The sequence below is a fragment of the Peromyscus maniculatus genome, chromosome 3 (assembly GCF_049852395.1).
Source record: "Peromyscus maniculatus bairdii isolate BWxNUB_F1_BW_parent chromosome 3, HU_Pman_BW_mat_3.1, whole genome shotgun sequence".
NCBI classification, from domain to species: domain Eukaryota; kingdom Metazoa; phylum Chordata; class Mammalia; order Rodentia; family Cricetidae; genus Peromyscus; species Peromyscus maniculatus.
In genome coordinates this window covers 61,350,897-61,368,344 of record NC_134854.1, presented here as the reverse complement: position 1 = coordinate 61,368,344, position 17,448 = coordinate 61,350,897, and the positions used below count along the sequence as shown (strand labels likewise).

Sequence of the window (17,448 nt, the reverse complement as noted above, 5' to 3'; positions counted from 1 at the left end):
TTCAGTGACCTGTGTCAGGTCATTTGATAACATCCCATTCTTCTTGGATGGTCGGTTCTGGGGGTTTTTGTTTTGTTTTGTTTTGCTTTGCTTTGTTTTCTCTGCTCTCCGTTTCTCTTTATATTTTAGTTTGTAATTTCTGTTCTGCTGTCTTAAAGTTGGCTGATGTGTCCTTGAAAGTGCCCAGCCTGGAAAGACTGTTGTAGGAATTCTCAGTACCTTATGTGGTTTTGTTTCTGGCATTTGTATTTGACTTGTTTTTATAGTTTCCATCTCTATCTGCTAAAATTCCCTGTTTGTGAATGCTGTGTATCTTTTTTTTATTAGCATAAACAGTTGTTATGTTATGTTTCTGTTTAATCATAGTTTATATTTATTTTGCTTTTTGAGACATTCTCACTTAAACCAAGCTACCCTTGAATGTACCGTATAGCTACGGATGACCTTGAACTTCTAGTTCTCCTGCCTCTTGAGTGCTGGGATTTGGACATGTGCCATCACACATGAGCGTTGAGAATCAAATCCAGCACTTCAGGCACACTAGGCAAACACACTACAGATCTTTGTTTTCACATCTTGAAAATCTTTGAGTGATGACTTTGGTTTCCCATGGAGTTGTGAAGTGCCCGGGATTTCAACTGTTTTGTGCACTATAGGCTTCACATTTCTTCAGCAGTGGGCTGAAGACTATAGGTTACTTAGGCTGATTATAGATTACTAAAGGGCTTTCCCTAGTGTTTTCAGCTGCTTGAACACCAGTGTGCCGCAGAGGGACTCTCCTCAGGGGCCTGCCCTAGACTGCTACCTTGTGTTGGGGTAGCCTTCTTGGTGAGGGCAAGTGAGAGTCTTGAATCTTGTAATCCAGCCAGTATTAAGCAGGCCTCTGTGAGGGCCAGGCTTTCCTAGTGTCCCTGTTGCTTTCTGGAGCAGCCAAGTCTTTCTTCTTTTCATTGGTAGGTCTGGAAGAAGATGTTTTCTTGTCTTTTGTGGAGAAAGAGAGAAGTAATAGATCTGTAGATTATAAATAGAGTATAATCTATATCCACCCTGGGCTCGGGATGGTCTGTGTGGCCTTCCCAGTTTTGCTTATGTCTCCCCCATGAGCAGTGGGTCTCTGCATGGCTCTCGTGGCAGGCATGGTTTCTAAACTTCTCTTTCTTAAGACTTGTTTCCCATGAGAGACTAGTGTAGTGCAATCAGACCCCTGACTCTAGTTCTTGTGAGTATGAGGCAGGTATTCTTGGAAAGGAGCTTGCCTGTGAGTATGAAATCTTGTGTCTAGTTGGAGCAACACAAAATTCCAAATTATACACTTTCCTAAATTAACCTTTAATTAGAATTTTAGCTGATTTTTCTTACCCTTACATATGCAGCTACCTTTTCTTCCCATGCTTTGCCAAAAAATGAAACAAACCCAGTCCGTATCCAAATTGACCTCAGACTTTCAAGGATGACCTTGAATGTCTGGATATCTTGCCTCTTACCCAGTTCTGAGATTCCAGGCCTGTGCCACTATGCTTGGTTTGGTGAGTTGCTGGGAATCCAATCCAGGGCTTCCTGCAAACACCCTACCAACTAAGCCACATCCCCAGCCCTACCTGGAACTCTCTTGCTTCCTGTATCCTAAACAGAAGTAGAACTGTATGTCTGTGTTTTGATAAAAAATACTTTTTCTCTGAAATTCTTAATTAAATCTTACTGGGGAAGGTGTAGACTTTTACTGCAGCCGACTCCTCTGCCCTGTGTTGAAAATACTGAAGAAATCCTATAAAGCACAACTTGAAAACCATTGGCCTGGCTTAGTCTTGATGTATTGTATCATCAAAGACATAAACGTAGCCAAGAGTGGTGACACCGGCTACTCTTGAGAAGTGGAAGTGGGGGACTGCCTGGTTACATGAGACGCTGTCTCAAGACAAAACTCAGTCTGCAGCTGTTGTTTGTTACAGGCTTGTTGATCTCCTCGTTCTGTAACACAGGTGCTTATGGAGACTCTGGGTGCTCTGGGGGCACAGTGCCGGTGGGCCGCCTGCAACATCTACTCCACGCTCAATGAAGTGGCCGCCGCTCTAGCAGAAAGTGGTAAGAGCTGATTTTTGTCTGTCTTTGGCTAAGATAAGTTTCAAGAAGTTCCACTGTTTCAGTGTAAATCTTTAAGAAAGGTTGACAGGATCCTGTTATTGATGCATTTATTTTCTTCAGGGGCTCCTTTTGTCAATCATGGTCTAGTTAACTCTGTTGTTTAATAGTTGGCAAATAGCTACCTACGTCTAGTGCTCTGGTAATCACACTTCTGTTTGATTCACTAATAGGCCACCAGTGAACACTGCTCACACTCAAGATAGTATGTAATAGGGTTTCTGTACCCTAATCTAGGTTTCTCTGCCCATGCATAAGCCAGATCAGGCCGAATTGAAAAAGTAAAAGAAGAGGTTTATTTGAGCAAAGCAGCTCCCAGGTGAGTTCTCCAGCCCCAGAGATCCAGGCAGAAGTCACATGCCTGAGCTAAAGCAGGGAGCTTATATAGCCCACAGGTGAGGGGTGATGACGTGTCCCCCTCCAGCTGGGTTTGTGCCCAAGTATAGTCAAAGCTGGAATGTTTGGGCAGGGACTTGGGCTGCTGGCAACTTCCGGGGAGGATCTGCCTTAGCCTCTAAGAATGCTGAACTGGGCTTTTTGGTGCCTTCCCTTTGTTCAGAGGATCTCTGAGAGGGCGAGGTTTGGAGAAAGACGGTAATGGGGCTTTCTGGATCAAGCAGGAGTGAGCTAGAGATTCCAACCAAACAGTATGTAATGCTCGAGCCGTAGTTTGTGGCCCTGCAGGTTTTCTAGCACGTGGCTCACCCTGATTTAATGTTCAGCACGTCTGCTTCAGCAGTAAAGAGGACTTGGCCTGGCAGGTTAATTAATCACAATATCCACTAATGCCTGAAGGACAGAAATAGAGATATTTAGATTCTGTCAGCTTTCTGTCTTCCCTATGTGTAGCAATACACATAGAGCTGGGTACCAAAACGGCTTCTGAGCTCTTGGGAGACTCCAGGAAAGCCCTACAGAATATACTTATCTCTCCTTTTGCTAACACTCTTGGCATTTCATTAGTTCTTTCATTTATTTATAAAATTGTACTGCTTGTATATAATAGAAAATTATATAAATATTAAATGTATATACAGTGAATTGTACATAGACATTCTTTTTTTTTTTTTTTGGCAAATGATTATTGGTTCTAATCTTGAAAATTATTAAGGACGAGCCTTAATAATCTTCTTCCCAGGGGCCCAGAAGAGAAACTACGAATGGCAAGAATTATTTTCGGGAAAAGAATCTAAGTACACCAAGCTCTTAGTCCATCTACTCTATTCCTCTGGGATAAAATCCTATCTACACAGCTTCAGTTCTGTTCTCGTGCCTGATTTCTCTCTACCTTTGTCTGCTGTCCCCTCTAAGTTCTATCTTAATTCTCTCATCTTAGTTCTGCCCCATCTTGGTCTTTCTCATCTCATTCTTACCCATCTGGCTCTTCCTCGTCTCCCATCTCATTCTTCTAGTTCTCCATCTAGTTCCCCAGTCAAAATCCTCTCCAGTCCAAATCCTCAAAAATCCTTCCAAGTCTCTGAGGTTTACAGCTATATACTCATGCAATAGCAGCAGTGCTCTAGCCAAAGCAAGATCACCCGGCTTGAATTTTTATTTTTTATTTTTTGGGTTTTTTTTTTTTTTTTTTTTTCGAGACAGGGTTTCTCTGTGTAGTTTTGGTGTCTGTCCTGGATCTCACTCTGTAGCCCAGGCTGGCCTCGAACTCACAGAGATCCGCCTGGCTCTGCCTCCCAAGTGCTGGGATTAAAGGTGTGCGCCACCACTGCCCGGCCCTGCCAGGCTTGAATTCTTACAAGGTCATAAAGGTAGGTAAGAATTTTCCTCAGACAGTGGCTGTCAGGCTTTCTTTTACAACCCAAAAAGGGAGTGGTAAAGGAGGAGGTCAACTGAGAACTAATGATCAGTTAGTATATCAAAAAGGGAATTTATATGCTTCATCTACATTCCTAGAAGTGGTTAGGTAAGAAGTTAGGAGTCTATAATGTTAGTAAGGCTGGATCTTAGCTTACATTGCACAAGAAGTAAAGCTATCCGCCTGACTTAGGAGACAGGCATTGTTTCCATAACCTTACTTCAGGAGATCGTTTGGCCTTGGATGCTTGATAGGTATTTTAGATAAATACACTGTTAGGAGTTCTTGGAAACACACATAGAACACAAGAAAATCATTGTAGGAATCGGCTAATATATATACAAAAGCTAAAATATCACCAAGACTTCTTAAGCCATGGCTTGACCTTTGAAAAGGTCCTTGACCTTTCCAAGTAGTAGCTTTTGTGATAGTAGCTGGGTTCCATCACATTTTCCTGTGGCTTGCAGCACTCCTACTTAATAGGTAATGAGAAATACCTTTGCTCTCAGAATGTTATTTGTGGTAAAGAAGGTAGCATACTTACATAAATGATAATAAAAAGACTCGTTTGACAAAATGCCTCAACTGCTTATAAACCCATATTCAAGACCAGGCATGACATATTCCTATCATCCCAGATATTAGGAAGGTTGGGGCCAAAAGATCATAGTTCAGAACCTGCCTGGGAAACTTAGTAAAATCTTGTCTCAAAATAAAAAGGTTGGGGATCATGGTTCACATCTGCAATCCAGCCCTCAGAAGGCTGAGGCATGAGAATGACCACGAGTTTGAGGCTGGCCTGAACTCCATGGTGAGATGTTGTCTCAAAACTACCTAAGTGAATAAATAATAAATGAATGAATAACTAAAGCTAGGGATGAAGTTCAATGGTAAGAGCACTTGTTTAGTGTACTCTGTGATTCCTAGCTTCATTCCCCAACGCTGTGAAAATAAATAAATCTATGTTCAGTGACACATAAATACATAAATGATGGCTTTTAAAAAGTTCGCATTCATTTGGTTCTCACCCAGCTAAGTTAAGCAGCTTGCGTAATGGACATTCTACTTCATGAGGCTGTGGTGTGGAACAAGCACTTTAGTAGATAAAGTGTGAGAGTTTCCAGTGAGCATGTGGAATAACTAAGAAAAACAACAAGTGAATTTGGGAGATGAAGAGACGGACAGCTTGACTCTGGACCAAGTGCTGATTTCTGGTTTCTTCTTTTTCCCCTGGTAGTCCTATTTTTAGCAGCTCTTCATTCTTGCTGCTTGTCCCTTTTTGAGCCAAGAACAGAATAGCCACTACAGGAAAAGGAATGGATAAGGGGACTTGAGGGCAGTATTAACCAGTGAAGGAAGTTAATCCTAAGAATATAGCAAAATGAGAAAGTGAGGAATTTGTGGAAATTGGCACTTTCTTGGTAAAATTTGGGGATTGGCCCTTTTATAGCCTTTAATGGCTTCTCTTTGTTCCTTTCATTATTTTTAGGATTTCCTGTCTTTGCCTGGAAAGGAGAGTCAGAAGACGACTTTTGGTGGTGCATTGACAGATGTGTGAATGTGGAGGGCTGGCAGCCAAACATGGTAGGTCAGATTTCTGTTAATGCTGCTCCTAAGGGCAGGGTGATGGTGGAAAAGACTGACTTGGGTAGGGGGTTCCCATAAGAAGGAAGGAAAATGGACCCACTTCTGTCCGATGTACCTGGGTTTCCAGCAAAATTCAGTGGATCTGCTTAGGATACCTGTAGTACTAAACTTCTTATAACTGCAGAGTCTTGATTAGCTCAGTGTGGTGGTGCGCATCTGTAATCCCAACATTCAGGAAGCTGAGACAGGCAGATCATGAGTTTGAGGCCAGCCTGGAAGCATTCACATTTATAAGTAACATGAAAATGCTACTCAGGATTCACACATGACTGACAAAATGCAGAAGTAATGCATTTCTGTCCCCTGCTGCTGTTCACGGTTGCTCCAGTAACAGTCACGTAAACATCAGCAAACAAATACATGGGAAGGCACAGACGCCTTGGGGCTCCTGAGGAGGCACTTAGCGTTCCTGGGAGTCGACACACTGAGTTTTTAATATGCTTGGAGCACTTCCAAGTACAAATTTCTTCTCTTTATTTTGTAAAAGATGACCAGGAAGTTTAGGGGTTTTCCTTTCTACTTCATTTTTTGTTTCATTGTTTAAAAGATCCAGTCTGAAAGGCTGTGGATATAGCTCGGTGCCTGACATGCACAAAGCCCTAGGTTTAGTCCCCAGCTCTGAAGAAAAAAAGAAAAGAAAAAAAATTAAATGTAGGGCTGGGGTATAGCGCCCTGGTTTAACATGCTTGAAGCACTGGGTTTACACTGTTTAAATACACACACACACACACACACACACACACACACACACACACACACACAAATTCTTGAAGACTGAAAACACAACATTCATAGAGAAAGAAAAAGGCATAAAATATGATACATTTCCTGCTTTACCAACATTTCTGCATTATTAAGAAATTAGAGAATCAGCTTTAAAAAAAAAAAGGAAAGAAAGGAGAGAGAGGAGAGAGGAGACAGAGAGAGAGAGAGAGAGAGAGAGAGAGAGAGAGAGAGAGAGAGAGAGAGAGAGAGGATCCCTTGCTGCTGACGGCTGAAAATTAGGTGCCCCTCCAAGAAGCAGCTTCTGCTGAAGCCTGTGGTCCAGGTCACATGACACCAATGCTGGCTTGAGGAGGGGGTGCTGGTGGCTCCAAGGTGAGCGGCTCATCCAGCAATTGTAGGTGACAAGGAGGGAGTCTGACTGACAGACAGCAAGGAATATAGGGACGGGGCCCTTGTCTCTCGGGAATAAAACTAATTTTGTAGTCATGAACACAGAGAGGCTGTGGCTTTGTACCCAGAGAGCTTTTACAGTCTGCGGAGCCAACACAGCCGCTAGAAAAGTTAGTAAAGACAGGTACAAGGATCAAAACAGTTGTCACCTCAGAAAATACAGTACGTATCTTTGGTCAAGACCCAATGCTTTTCCTTACATTTCAGCCTCAGGAAAAAGAAGATTATCTGGGGTCAAGAACTTTCTGCAGTGGGACAGCACAGGAATTTATAGGCTGCAGTCATTAAATAAATACTGTAAAAAGCAACTCCTGCCTGTGCTGGATGTTTTGTTTAAAGGGGAAAGTAGGTGCTGGGATATAGCTCGGTTGGCAGAGTATTTGTCTGGCGTGTATGAAGCCCTGTATTTGATCCTCAGCACTGTGTAAGCCAGGTGTGATGATGGGTGCCTACAATCCCAACAGGAGGGTCAGGCTGAGGAGATGGTTCCCTGGGTAAAGGCTTGCTGCCCAGCATGAGGGGCTGAGTTAGGAACCCAGCACCCACGTAAAAGCCAGGTATGGTAGGAGGCATTCGTTAGCATAGCCCCACTAGGTCTTGGTGATCAGCCAGTCTCGATACATAAACAAATATAAAGGGGAAAGAAAATGAGCATAATGGGACCTAGTCCACAGAGTTGCCGATTCATTGGGGTTTTGTCTATTCTTTCTTGTGGCTAGGGATCAGAGGCAGCAAGTGAAAACCTCATGGAATCCATGCATACAGAACAGCAGAGAGAAACTCTTTTTGGCTTCTTTTGTATGGGAAGAGTTGGGGCAGAGATGTATGCTTACACATGCATGTGTGTATACATGTTGTGGAGGCCAGAAGACAACCTCAGCTGTCATTGCAAGGAGCCTTCACCTTGTTTTTTGAGACAGGGTCTCCCACTGGGACCAGGGCTCCACAATTAGATGAGGCTGGTCCCATCCCTGCCTCCCCAGCACTGACTTTTCTGCACTGCCATGCCTGGCTTTTTATGTGGCTGCTGGGGTTAAACTCAGGTCCTCATGTTGGAAAGGCAAGCACTCATTAAATCATCTCCCCAGCCTTTTGGAGTAGGGGTGGGGGCAACACTGGGATTGAAACTGGGGCTCTCTCCCTTGACCTATGACCTTGGCCCCTCTTTGGGTTCCTTGGGGACGTTGGTTCTTAGGGGTTCTGTTTATAGTGTGTAGCCAGGCTAAGAGTTCCAATGAGAGTCCTGCCTTGCTCCCTACCCTCCAGCAAGAGTTGATAAAATAGATTAATAGTAGGAGCAGAGGCAAAAGATCAGATGATAGATGCAGGGTTGGGTGTTTTGTTTTCCCTGGGATTCAGTATGGCGCTTTTTATTCTTGTAGTGCTGATATCCCGGAAGTTTAAAAAGAATGCATGCCAGCAGAGGATGACTGAAGTCTGTGGAGACCTTCCAGGACAGGTGTCACAATTTAGAAAAGTCCTGAAGGGCTCAAGTGCCACTGCCTTGTGCCTGATTTATAATTCATATATCTTCCCCTGCTGATGGAAGCTCTTGTGGGCACAGCATTGTATTTATCTTTAATCCCAACCTGAAATAGTGATGAGCTGTTCTGAAGCATGCTTGTACACCTACATGCTGCACGGTTCCCTGGTTATTTTTAATTTGGCTTATACAGAGTGCGAGGTTGAGCTAGGCAAAACCCTCCAGTGCTGCCTGCTGCCTCGGGTGGGAGAGTGCCTTTGCTTTGTGAGAAGTAAAGGATTAACAACTTCAGTTTTAAAAGCCATTGTTCTGAGAGAGAGACTAATTATCTGTCCTTTTATTTAAACTAAACCTTAGTTGAATTTATTTAAAGTGCTAAAATCAGCAGTTAGAAATGAGTTTTCTGAAGATCTGAAGTATATTCAAGAACTAGAGGTCTTAATGGCCTCGAGCTGATTATCCATAAGAAAATTCTCATGTTGCAGTGTGACTTCATAAAGTAGATATGTCATGTGGTAGGAACATCTGACTGAGAGAATTATAGTTGGCCTTTCTCCTCTACTCTTTTCTTTGAGTATAATGACTCTTTCATTTGTTAGATTATTGTATTAACTCTGGTGTTAAGTTACTTTTCATAACTGTATGGAAATTTTGAAATATCTGTACATTGGTAATTAGGAACTGGGATACAGGACTCTGAGAAGCCTTTAGCAAGACAAATGTCATTCCTGATGCTTCTGTTGCAGATACTGGATGATGGAGGAGATCTTACTCACTGGATTTATAAAAAGTATCCCAACATGTTTAAGAAAATCAAAGGCATAGTCGAGGAGAGTGTTACTGGAGTCCATAGGTAAGAGTGAACGGTCATCCTTAGCTTAGATGTAGACTTTATAACCACATACCTGTAGAACACACTATGGTAAAAATTGGTGCTTTCTCTGAGGTAACATGTCTAAGCCTGGCACTTATTTTAATTAACAGCACAAATTACAAACCTAAAATGGTAAACAGCCCGGATGGAGGAGCAAGCAGGGTCCTCATGTTTTCTTGTCATTGCAGTACAGTGGCTGCTTGCTCTTTTTGGCCAAGTTTAATTCACTCACCAAGTATTTACTGACTACTAAAATGAGCTAGGCACTGTTCTGTGCTAGAGACCCACAGTAGACAAAACTTGTGCCCTTACAGAGCCCATGTCTCACAGACATCAAAGGCTTTGGGTCCCATCACAAAGGAGTAGTGATTCCTTGGATAAAATTGGGATCATTTCTGTCAGTCCTATTCACCCATAAAGAATTTGAAGTGTGAAATAAACTTTTAGGGAAATCGATTCAAAGCAGGCCACCATGACCATTTTAATGTTTCTAATCCTTTTAAATATATAAAAGTATAGCTTGGGGCTGGAGAGATGGCTCAGAGTTAGGAGCACTGCTGCTCTTCCAAAAGACCCAGGTTCAATTCCCAGCACCCACATGGTAGCTCAAACTGTCTGTAACTGCAGTTCCAGGAGATTCAGCACCCTCACACAGACATACATGTAGGGAAAACACCAGTGCACATAAAATTAAAAAACAAACAGAAGAAAACAATAGCTTGCAACATACCTTCAGATTCTCAAAAAGGGCTGCGTTTTTAAAATATGTGTGTGCGTGTGCACACACTAGCATGTCACAAATGTGGATACCAGAAAGAACAACTTGTATAAGTCAGTTCTTTCTTTCCACCATATTAGCTTCGCAGGCTGAACTCTGATTGTCAGGTTTGGCAGGAACCTTCACCCACTGAACCACCTCACTAGCCCCAGGAGAAGCAAATACTTCTCCTTTTTAATGGACTTTGTTTTTTGAACTTTTATATATATAGCTGTGCAACTTATGATTTTATGTGTTATTGTTATGAATTTGAAGCTACTGAAAAGTAGAAATTATTACCTAAAAGTAGTAGGATTATGCTGGATTTTAAAAATATTTAAAATCAGTTCTTTCAAAGCTATTTTTAAGTTTTATTTTTATTTATGTGTATGCATATGTGTTTGTGTGAATGTATGCTATGCTTGTGGGTGACCACAAAGGCCAGAAGAGGGTGTTAGGTTTAATAAATAAATAAATAAATTTCATGAAGCTGGAGTGACAAGTGGTTGTAAGCCACTTGATGGGATCCCATGTGAACCTTCTAGAGAAGCAAGAAATACACTCTCAACTCCAAAGTCACTTCTCCAGCTCCCAGATTACTTTTATCATTAAAAGGGATATAAGATGTATATGCAGGTTGGAGAGACTGCTCAGCAGTTAAGAGCTCTCACTCCATTTGCAGAGGACTCAGCTTTGGTTTCCAACACCCACCTGGCAGCTTACAACATCTGCAACTCAGTTCCAGAGGATCCAACACCCTCTTCTGGCCTCCACAGGCACCAGACACCATGTGTCACACATACATACATTCAAGTATAAACACTCATACACATAAAAGTAATCAATTTTTGGGCTGGAGAGATGGCTCAGAGGTTAAGAGCAGTGGCTGATCTTCCAGAGGTCCTGAGTTCAATTCCCAGCAACCACATGGTGGCTCACAACCATCTATAATGAGATCTGGTGGGAAGGTACACATGCAGGCAGAACACTGTATACATAATAAATAAATAAATCTTCTAAAAAAAAATCAACTTTTTAAAGTCTCAGTCTTGGATTGGGCATGGTGGTACACAACTTTGATACCAGTAGAGGCCAGTGGATCTCTGTGAGTTCAAGGCTAGCTTGGTCTATATAGTGAGTTCCAGGCCAGCCAGAACTACACAGTGTCTTAGTTTTAAAAGATCAAAGAAGTCACAAAACAGAAGTCTTAGTCTTTAGAAAAACAAAATTAAAAAGATTTATATGCAATTAAAAGTTTTTCAGGGCCTGGAGAGATGGCTCGGTGGTTAAGAGCACTGATTGTTCTTCCAGGAGACCCAAGTTCAATTCCCAGCTCCCACATGGCAACTCACAACTGTCTGTAATTCCAGTTCCAGGCAGTCTGACACCCATGTCAAAACACCAGTGCACATTAAAAATAAATAATTAAATAAATAAATAATTAATTAATTAAGTAAACAAACCTTTTCTAAAAAAAAAAGTTTTTCATTTAAAATCTTGAAATTTAGTTGGATCAAAGATTTTCTCCACATGATTTTTTTGATTGTGAGCCTTATGTGTACAGCCTCTAGAAAGACATTGTCTGTTTCTCAGTATCTGTTTAGTAGGATGAAATTAGTCATGTCTTATGCTCTCATGCTCAGTCTATCGATATATTTCAGAGATCTGACGTAAAACCAACAGTAGATTGTAGTGTCTCATTGTTTTATGTTCTTCTTGACTTCTCCCATCTGCAGGCTGTACCAACTGTCCAAAGCTGGGAAGCTGTGTGTTCCAGCCATGAACGTCAATGACTCGGTCACTAAACAGAAATTTGATAACCTCTACTGTTGCCGTGAATCTATTCTTGATGGGTAATGTTTGTTATCGTTGAGATGATCTTGGGTTATTGAGTGAAGGTTCCAGCTTCTTTGGTTTTAGTTATTTCTGGAACTGTTTCATGTTTCACCACATCACACCCAGGACTTTATAACCCAGAGCTCTGTTGCTATCGCTATTACAAGAAAATCTCTTTCACTTAAGAAATGAGACTGGGAGCTGGAGAGATGGCTCAGTGATTACAAGCCCTGGCTCCTCTTCCAGAGGACCTCTTTGATTCCAAGTACAACGTGGCAGCTCACAAGTACCTAGAATTCCAGGCCTAGGGGATCTGGTGCCCTCCTCTGACTTCCACAGGTACCAGGCACACACCTTGTACACAACATGTATGCAGACAAAACATTCATACACATAAAAATAAATACAGTTTTTAGAAAGAACTGAGCTTCTGTTGGTAAGCAGAGTTCATATTTTGTGAGCCTTTCAGACTTTGTGTCATTAAAATGGCATACAAGTGATTTTGAAAGAGGTTTCAGGTGACCCTATTTCAGGTCATGGTTCCTGGAACATAGCGTATAGTTCTTATGTTATTGCTGTCATACACTTTCTTGACTATCTAGAAACTTGTGGTAAGCAAAGAGCTAATCCCCAGAAGCATTTCTGGTTTCTCTGCCCTGTGAGGATTGCAGGTCTGACAGTGCTCAGCTTCCGTCTCCACCCTTGTGTTCACATCCCTTCGCTGCTGCTAGGAGACCCCAGGTGCAGTCGGCATTCTGTTCGTGTAACTAATACTGGATGTAACCAACTGTTGAAAAGAAGAGGTTAATTTTGGCTCTGGGTTTTAGAGGGGTTAATCTGTGGACAAATGACCATACTGGCTTTGGGGCATGCAGCGAGACAGCATGTGGTTAGTTAGGATCAGGTGATGAAGCAAAACTGGTCACGTTCTGAGTAAGGAAGGAGCTGGGTTCCCTCTACCCCTCCATGAGCATGTTTCCAGTTTCTAGAAAACCTCCCACTAGACACCACCCCTGGCCTTTATCATGTGGACCTTTGGGAACACTGTAGATCCAAATCATAGCTCCCAAGGGATTTTCTAAGATGGCTTAGAATATGCCAAAAGCAGTGTTTCTATCACATGGGCCTCCGTTTAAATGCTGGGTCCAATATTTGTTTATTTGTTACCTATAATCCCTTGCTTATCCTTTGCATAGTTCCTTCTCTGTAAAATGGTAACGCGAGTTAAATGAGACAAGACAGATTGTTCAGTGTTGTTACCTTTCTCCTTTAATAAAAAGTAGGGCAATATTTCACTACGTAGACCAGCCGACCTGGAACTTGATACATAGCCCAGTCCAGCCTCAGTATCCTCTGCTTCAGTTTTCCAAGGGAATACAGGTGTGTGCTACCAAACCCAGCACCTTGCTTGCCTTTCTAGAACTCTCTATAGTAAGTTTTAGGATTGAGTTACATCTTAAGAAAAGTTTTTGCTGGTTGGTTTTGTTGTTTTTGTTTGGTGGAATGTTCAATGCACATTGTAACTATTGTTACCCACTATATTACCATGGAGTCAGTAGTATCAGATAGACTAAACATTTTAATAAATTCTTAGCCCAGTGGTCAGTCAGAGTGTCCACGTGTAAGGGTCACTGTGACAGATACCTCAGTTCTGACCAAATTGATAGTAACGTATATATTTCATTAAAATACTTATCTACCCACAACTATCTTTTAGACTTTTCAAGTACCAGATCTGTGAACCTAAAGTTGGCCTATACCAGGATCAGTAAAAGATGCATGAAGATAACTCTCCTAGTTCAGAAAAGTGGATAGACTCCCTCCCAGCCATAGTTTACTCCTTAGGTAAGAGAGATTCTTAAAGGTGGAAAGTACAAAGTGACAAAGAAAGAAGCAGTTGAGCAGGAGTTAAGGTTAGATTTCACAGCGACGGCGATGACACAGGAAAGTGTCAGCTCTTCTGAATTTGCTAAGCGGCAAGAGCATGGGTACCTGCAGACGTGCAGAGCTGCAATTGGGTCAAGGGCAGTTGCTCCCTCAGTAGAGAGGAGAGCAAGAGAGATGAAAGGAGAGGTAAGCTGCTCCAGAGAAAAGTGCAGTGGGAGCCAGCACCGTGGCTGGCGCTCATCTGTAACCCAGCACTCAGCAGCTGGGGAGGAGAGCTGAGTGTTAAGGCTGTTGGCTGTTATGTAACAATTTTGAGGTCAGGCTGTGCTGTATAAGATCCTACCTCACAAAGCTAGGAAGAAAAGGGTTGGGGAGAAGGCATGTGGGCTAAGAGAGCGTCCACATGAGGAAGGTGTTAATATTTAATCTTCTATCGTTCTAGGATGGTTACTTGCAGTATTGGTTACTTTACATGTTGCTAGGACTGAGTCCCTGACAAGAGCAGCTTAGAGGAGGTTTATCCAGGTACAGTCAAATGACAGGGAGTCATGGCCGCAGAAGCTTGAGGCTGCTGGTCACACTGCATCCATAGTTAGCAAGGAGAGGAATGCCGATGCGCCCTTATCTTTTTTATTTGGTCCAGGACCCCATCCGTGGAATGGTACTGCCTACGTTGAGGGTCTTCCCACATCAGTTAACAATCTAGAAACTCCCTCAGAGACATGTCCAGAGGTTTGGTGCAGTGACTCTAAATCCCATCAAGTTGCAGTAAGGTTCACTACCGCACACACAGCATCCTAAACAGCAGGGGAGGCCCTGCCGACCCCTCCTGGGTGGTGGTGACTGAGATTCCACTTGGAGGAAGAAGGATGGCACAGTGGATTTTCAGATTATAAGCTAGTGTTTCAGTTCTTCTGGGTTCTGAGACTAGAAGAGCCGAAGAGAATGTAAGAGATTGGCATGGCTCTTAAGTAGCTCCAGACAGCTTATGTTCCGCCCAGGCTTCCTTTAACGAAGTCTTTTCTGTCCTTCATCCTTGAGGAAGACCCTGAGGTCACAGGAAAATAACTGCCTAACTTGAATCCATCCATGTCTGTAGCCTGGCTGTCATTTGCAGAGGAGCAGTGTGAATGAAGTTTCCACACCGCCACAGCTGTGTGCAGTTACAAAGAGAGGCTTCTTCCTACGGGAGGGACGAGGAAAAGCTTGAGAAAAGTGGTCAGAGGAAAGGCGGTCCAGAAATAGATCCTTTGATGTCCTTGCTCTGCTAGCCATCTCAGGGCAGCTCTGCTAACCCAAGGCTTCTGAGTATGGTGGTAGACCACCAGACTCACCTCTTCAGTGAGAAAGAAGTATTAACTGAGCTTCGACGAGGTACATGCAGCTGCCTCTGGGGAGTGGGGTTGCTAAGTTGTTTTGTAATAGGAGTCTTACTTCCCTTTGAGCGTTTATAGACCCTTTGCACTAGAAGGGCTAAGCAGATGGATAAATAAGCAGGAAGTCTTGCAAGTATTTGGAGGGGCTGTGTATCTCAAAATAGACTGAATTTTAGTTTAAACCCTTTTGTCCTAATCAAGATTCTCAGAGAATGTAAGCTCGTTGTACCCAAAGAAAAACCAGAACTCATTCCTAGATGTTCTTTCCAGTGGAGACGGCTAGGATCAGCTTCATAGAGAACCAGATTCAAAGGTAGAAGGTATCTGCTCCAGGATCAGCCCCAGGAAGCTCACTGTCTGTAGTCAGCATCAGCAGGTTTTACTCACGGCCTCTGAATTATTGTCCATTATTTCCCTGTTGAATTGATGCAGAACCAGCTGGCCTTCTGATACTGCTAAACGCCTTCCTTATGGTATCTTTCTAAAACAGTAAGCTAGAATAATGTTTCTATTAAGCCAGAACTTTGTCACTTCCTAAATTAAAATTACTGTTGCCTTATGTGTATCTTTTCTTTTTTTCCCATATCTACTCACAGTATAAAAGTGTCCATTGCTTTTGTGTTTACAAGCTCCTGTGTGATCTACATCTCTTTGCACTACTCCCAAAAAAGAGAGGAAGACTAGTGGGAGGGGAAACTCATGTATAGCTAGAACTGGTTAGATGGACAAATACGTATTTTATTGCTTTCCTTCAAAAATGAAAAAAATTCAAGACAAAAGCACAAACCTCAAGTAGAAACAAAAGAACATTTCTTATTTAATGGTTGGACTTTGCTTTTGTTCCTCCAGACTTAAAAGGACAACAGATATGATGTTTGGTGGGAAGCAAGTGGTAGTCTGTGGCTATGGAGAGGTAAAGTTTACCCTTTTACTTATTGGATATTTAAAATGTATTTTGATGGAATATTCTAGAATTTTGCATACAGACATAAGTATAGTCATACTGCTTTAGATGGGAACACATGACTTTAGAAGTCCCTAGTTAAGTACCTTGCTTTTCCCTTTGTATTTTTTCTCAAGTTGATTTTCTGACTTGTTCTAGCACCATGGTTTGTGATGTTCTTTTAGCTTGTGTTTTGATTATAAATCGTGAATGTGGGTGTTCTCATGCATATGAATGTGCTAAGCAGGGGCCAGGGGTTGGTTTATGAACTACATTTATTTGTTTTTCTTGATTTCCCCCAAGCACGAATCTATTTAGCAAAATTACTTGGAGGGGAGGGAAGGAGGGTACCCTTCCTTTGCCAGAAGCTTTGAGGAGTGTGTTCTCTCTGACTTGATTGTGTGTGTTCTTTCCCTGTTTAGGTGGGAAAGGGGTGCTGTGCTGCTCTGAAAGCCATGGGTTCCATTGTGTATGTGACTGAGATCGACCCCATCTGTGCCCTGCAAGCCTGGTGAGTGTGCGCAGGGTACCTGCTCCTCCTTGACATTGCTGTCTGACATGATGCATCCTAGACGCCGATCCAGGGACCTGCCAGGAGAACCCAAGCTTCTGTCTTGTAAAGTCAAGGAGTTCTGCTCCGAGAGAAGTGAAGGTTTAGAATTCCTGTGGAAACAGTAATGGGATGCTTAGGTTTAATGAACAGATATCCCATTAATGTCTCTCTCCATACGTAATCCCTGCCCCTTTGAAAATAATGACGGAAAAAGAAAAGGCAGGCCAGGCGTGGTGGGCCATGCCTTTAACCCCAGCACTGGGGAGACGAGGCACTAGACCAGGTGCTTACTCTGCAATCCCAATGACCTAATTCAGTCTCCAACTTCACAGAGTTGTCCTCTGACCTCCCCACAGGTATACTTTGGCCTGTGTGCATGCTCACACATACATCATGCATGCATATATACATACATACCCCACACATACAACAGTATATATTTTTTTAAGGTTCAGGCATATAATCTTAACATTCCAGAAGCTGAGGCAAATAGATTGTGAGTTCCAGGCCAGCTTTGGTTATAGAATAAGACCTTGTCCCACCAGCCTGGGCTACAGACTGACACCCTGCTGGGAGGAGAGATTGGGTGTAGCTTAGTGGTAAAGCATGTGCTCAGGTTGGGCTTGGGTTCAGTCTTCGGCAGGGGAGGGGAGGAGAGGGGAATGCGACAGGCTGTGTCAGAGACCTTCTGATATAACACACTAAAAAGATTTCTGTGGTAACCTTCCCAAAATGTACTGTGAATCTAACGATGAGAAAATATCAGACAAATCCAAACTAAGGGTGAAATCTGCTAACTCTGTGTGAAGAATATGTGGGCAATTGTTTGTAGTATTCTTACACTTCTTAAGGTTCAAATCCAAATTTAAAATTTTTTTAAAGTTCCTTTTTCCTCTCTGAAATGTGGATCCCAGCAGGGCAAACCTTTAATCCCAGCATTTGGGAGACAGAGACAAGATCTCTG

At 42.6% G+C, this 17,448-nt stretch overlaps 1 protein-coding gene across 7 annotated transcripts in view; it reads left to right on the top strand.

Annotated features, from left to right (window-relative positions):
* The window catches only part of Ahcyl2 (adenosylhomocysteinase like 2), a 168,674-nt gene that overhangs the window by 127,974 nt on the left and 23,252 nt on the right, over nt 1-17,448 (top strand). For all 7 annotated transcript variants that reach the window (XM_006979401.4, XM_015998067.3, XM_042272964.2 and 4 more), the window contains exons 5-10: nt 1,980-2,082; nt 5,442-5,536; nt 9,005-9,111; nt 11,626-11,742; nt 15,838-15,901; nt 16,354-16,442. In XM_006979401.4, the coding sequence (XP_006979463.1) occupies nt 1,980-2,082; nt 5,442-5,536; nt 9,005-9,111; nt 11,626-11,742; nt 15,838-15,901; nt 16,354-16,442 (575 nt within the window). The remainder of the gene's footprint in view (nt 1-1,979; nt 2,083-5,441; nt 5,537-9,004; nt 9,112-11,625; nt 11,743-15,837; nt 15,902-16,353; nt 16,443-17,448) is intronic.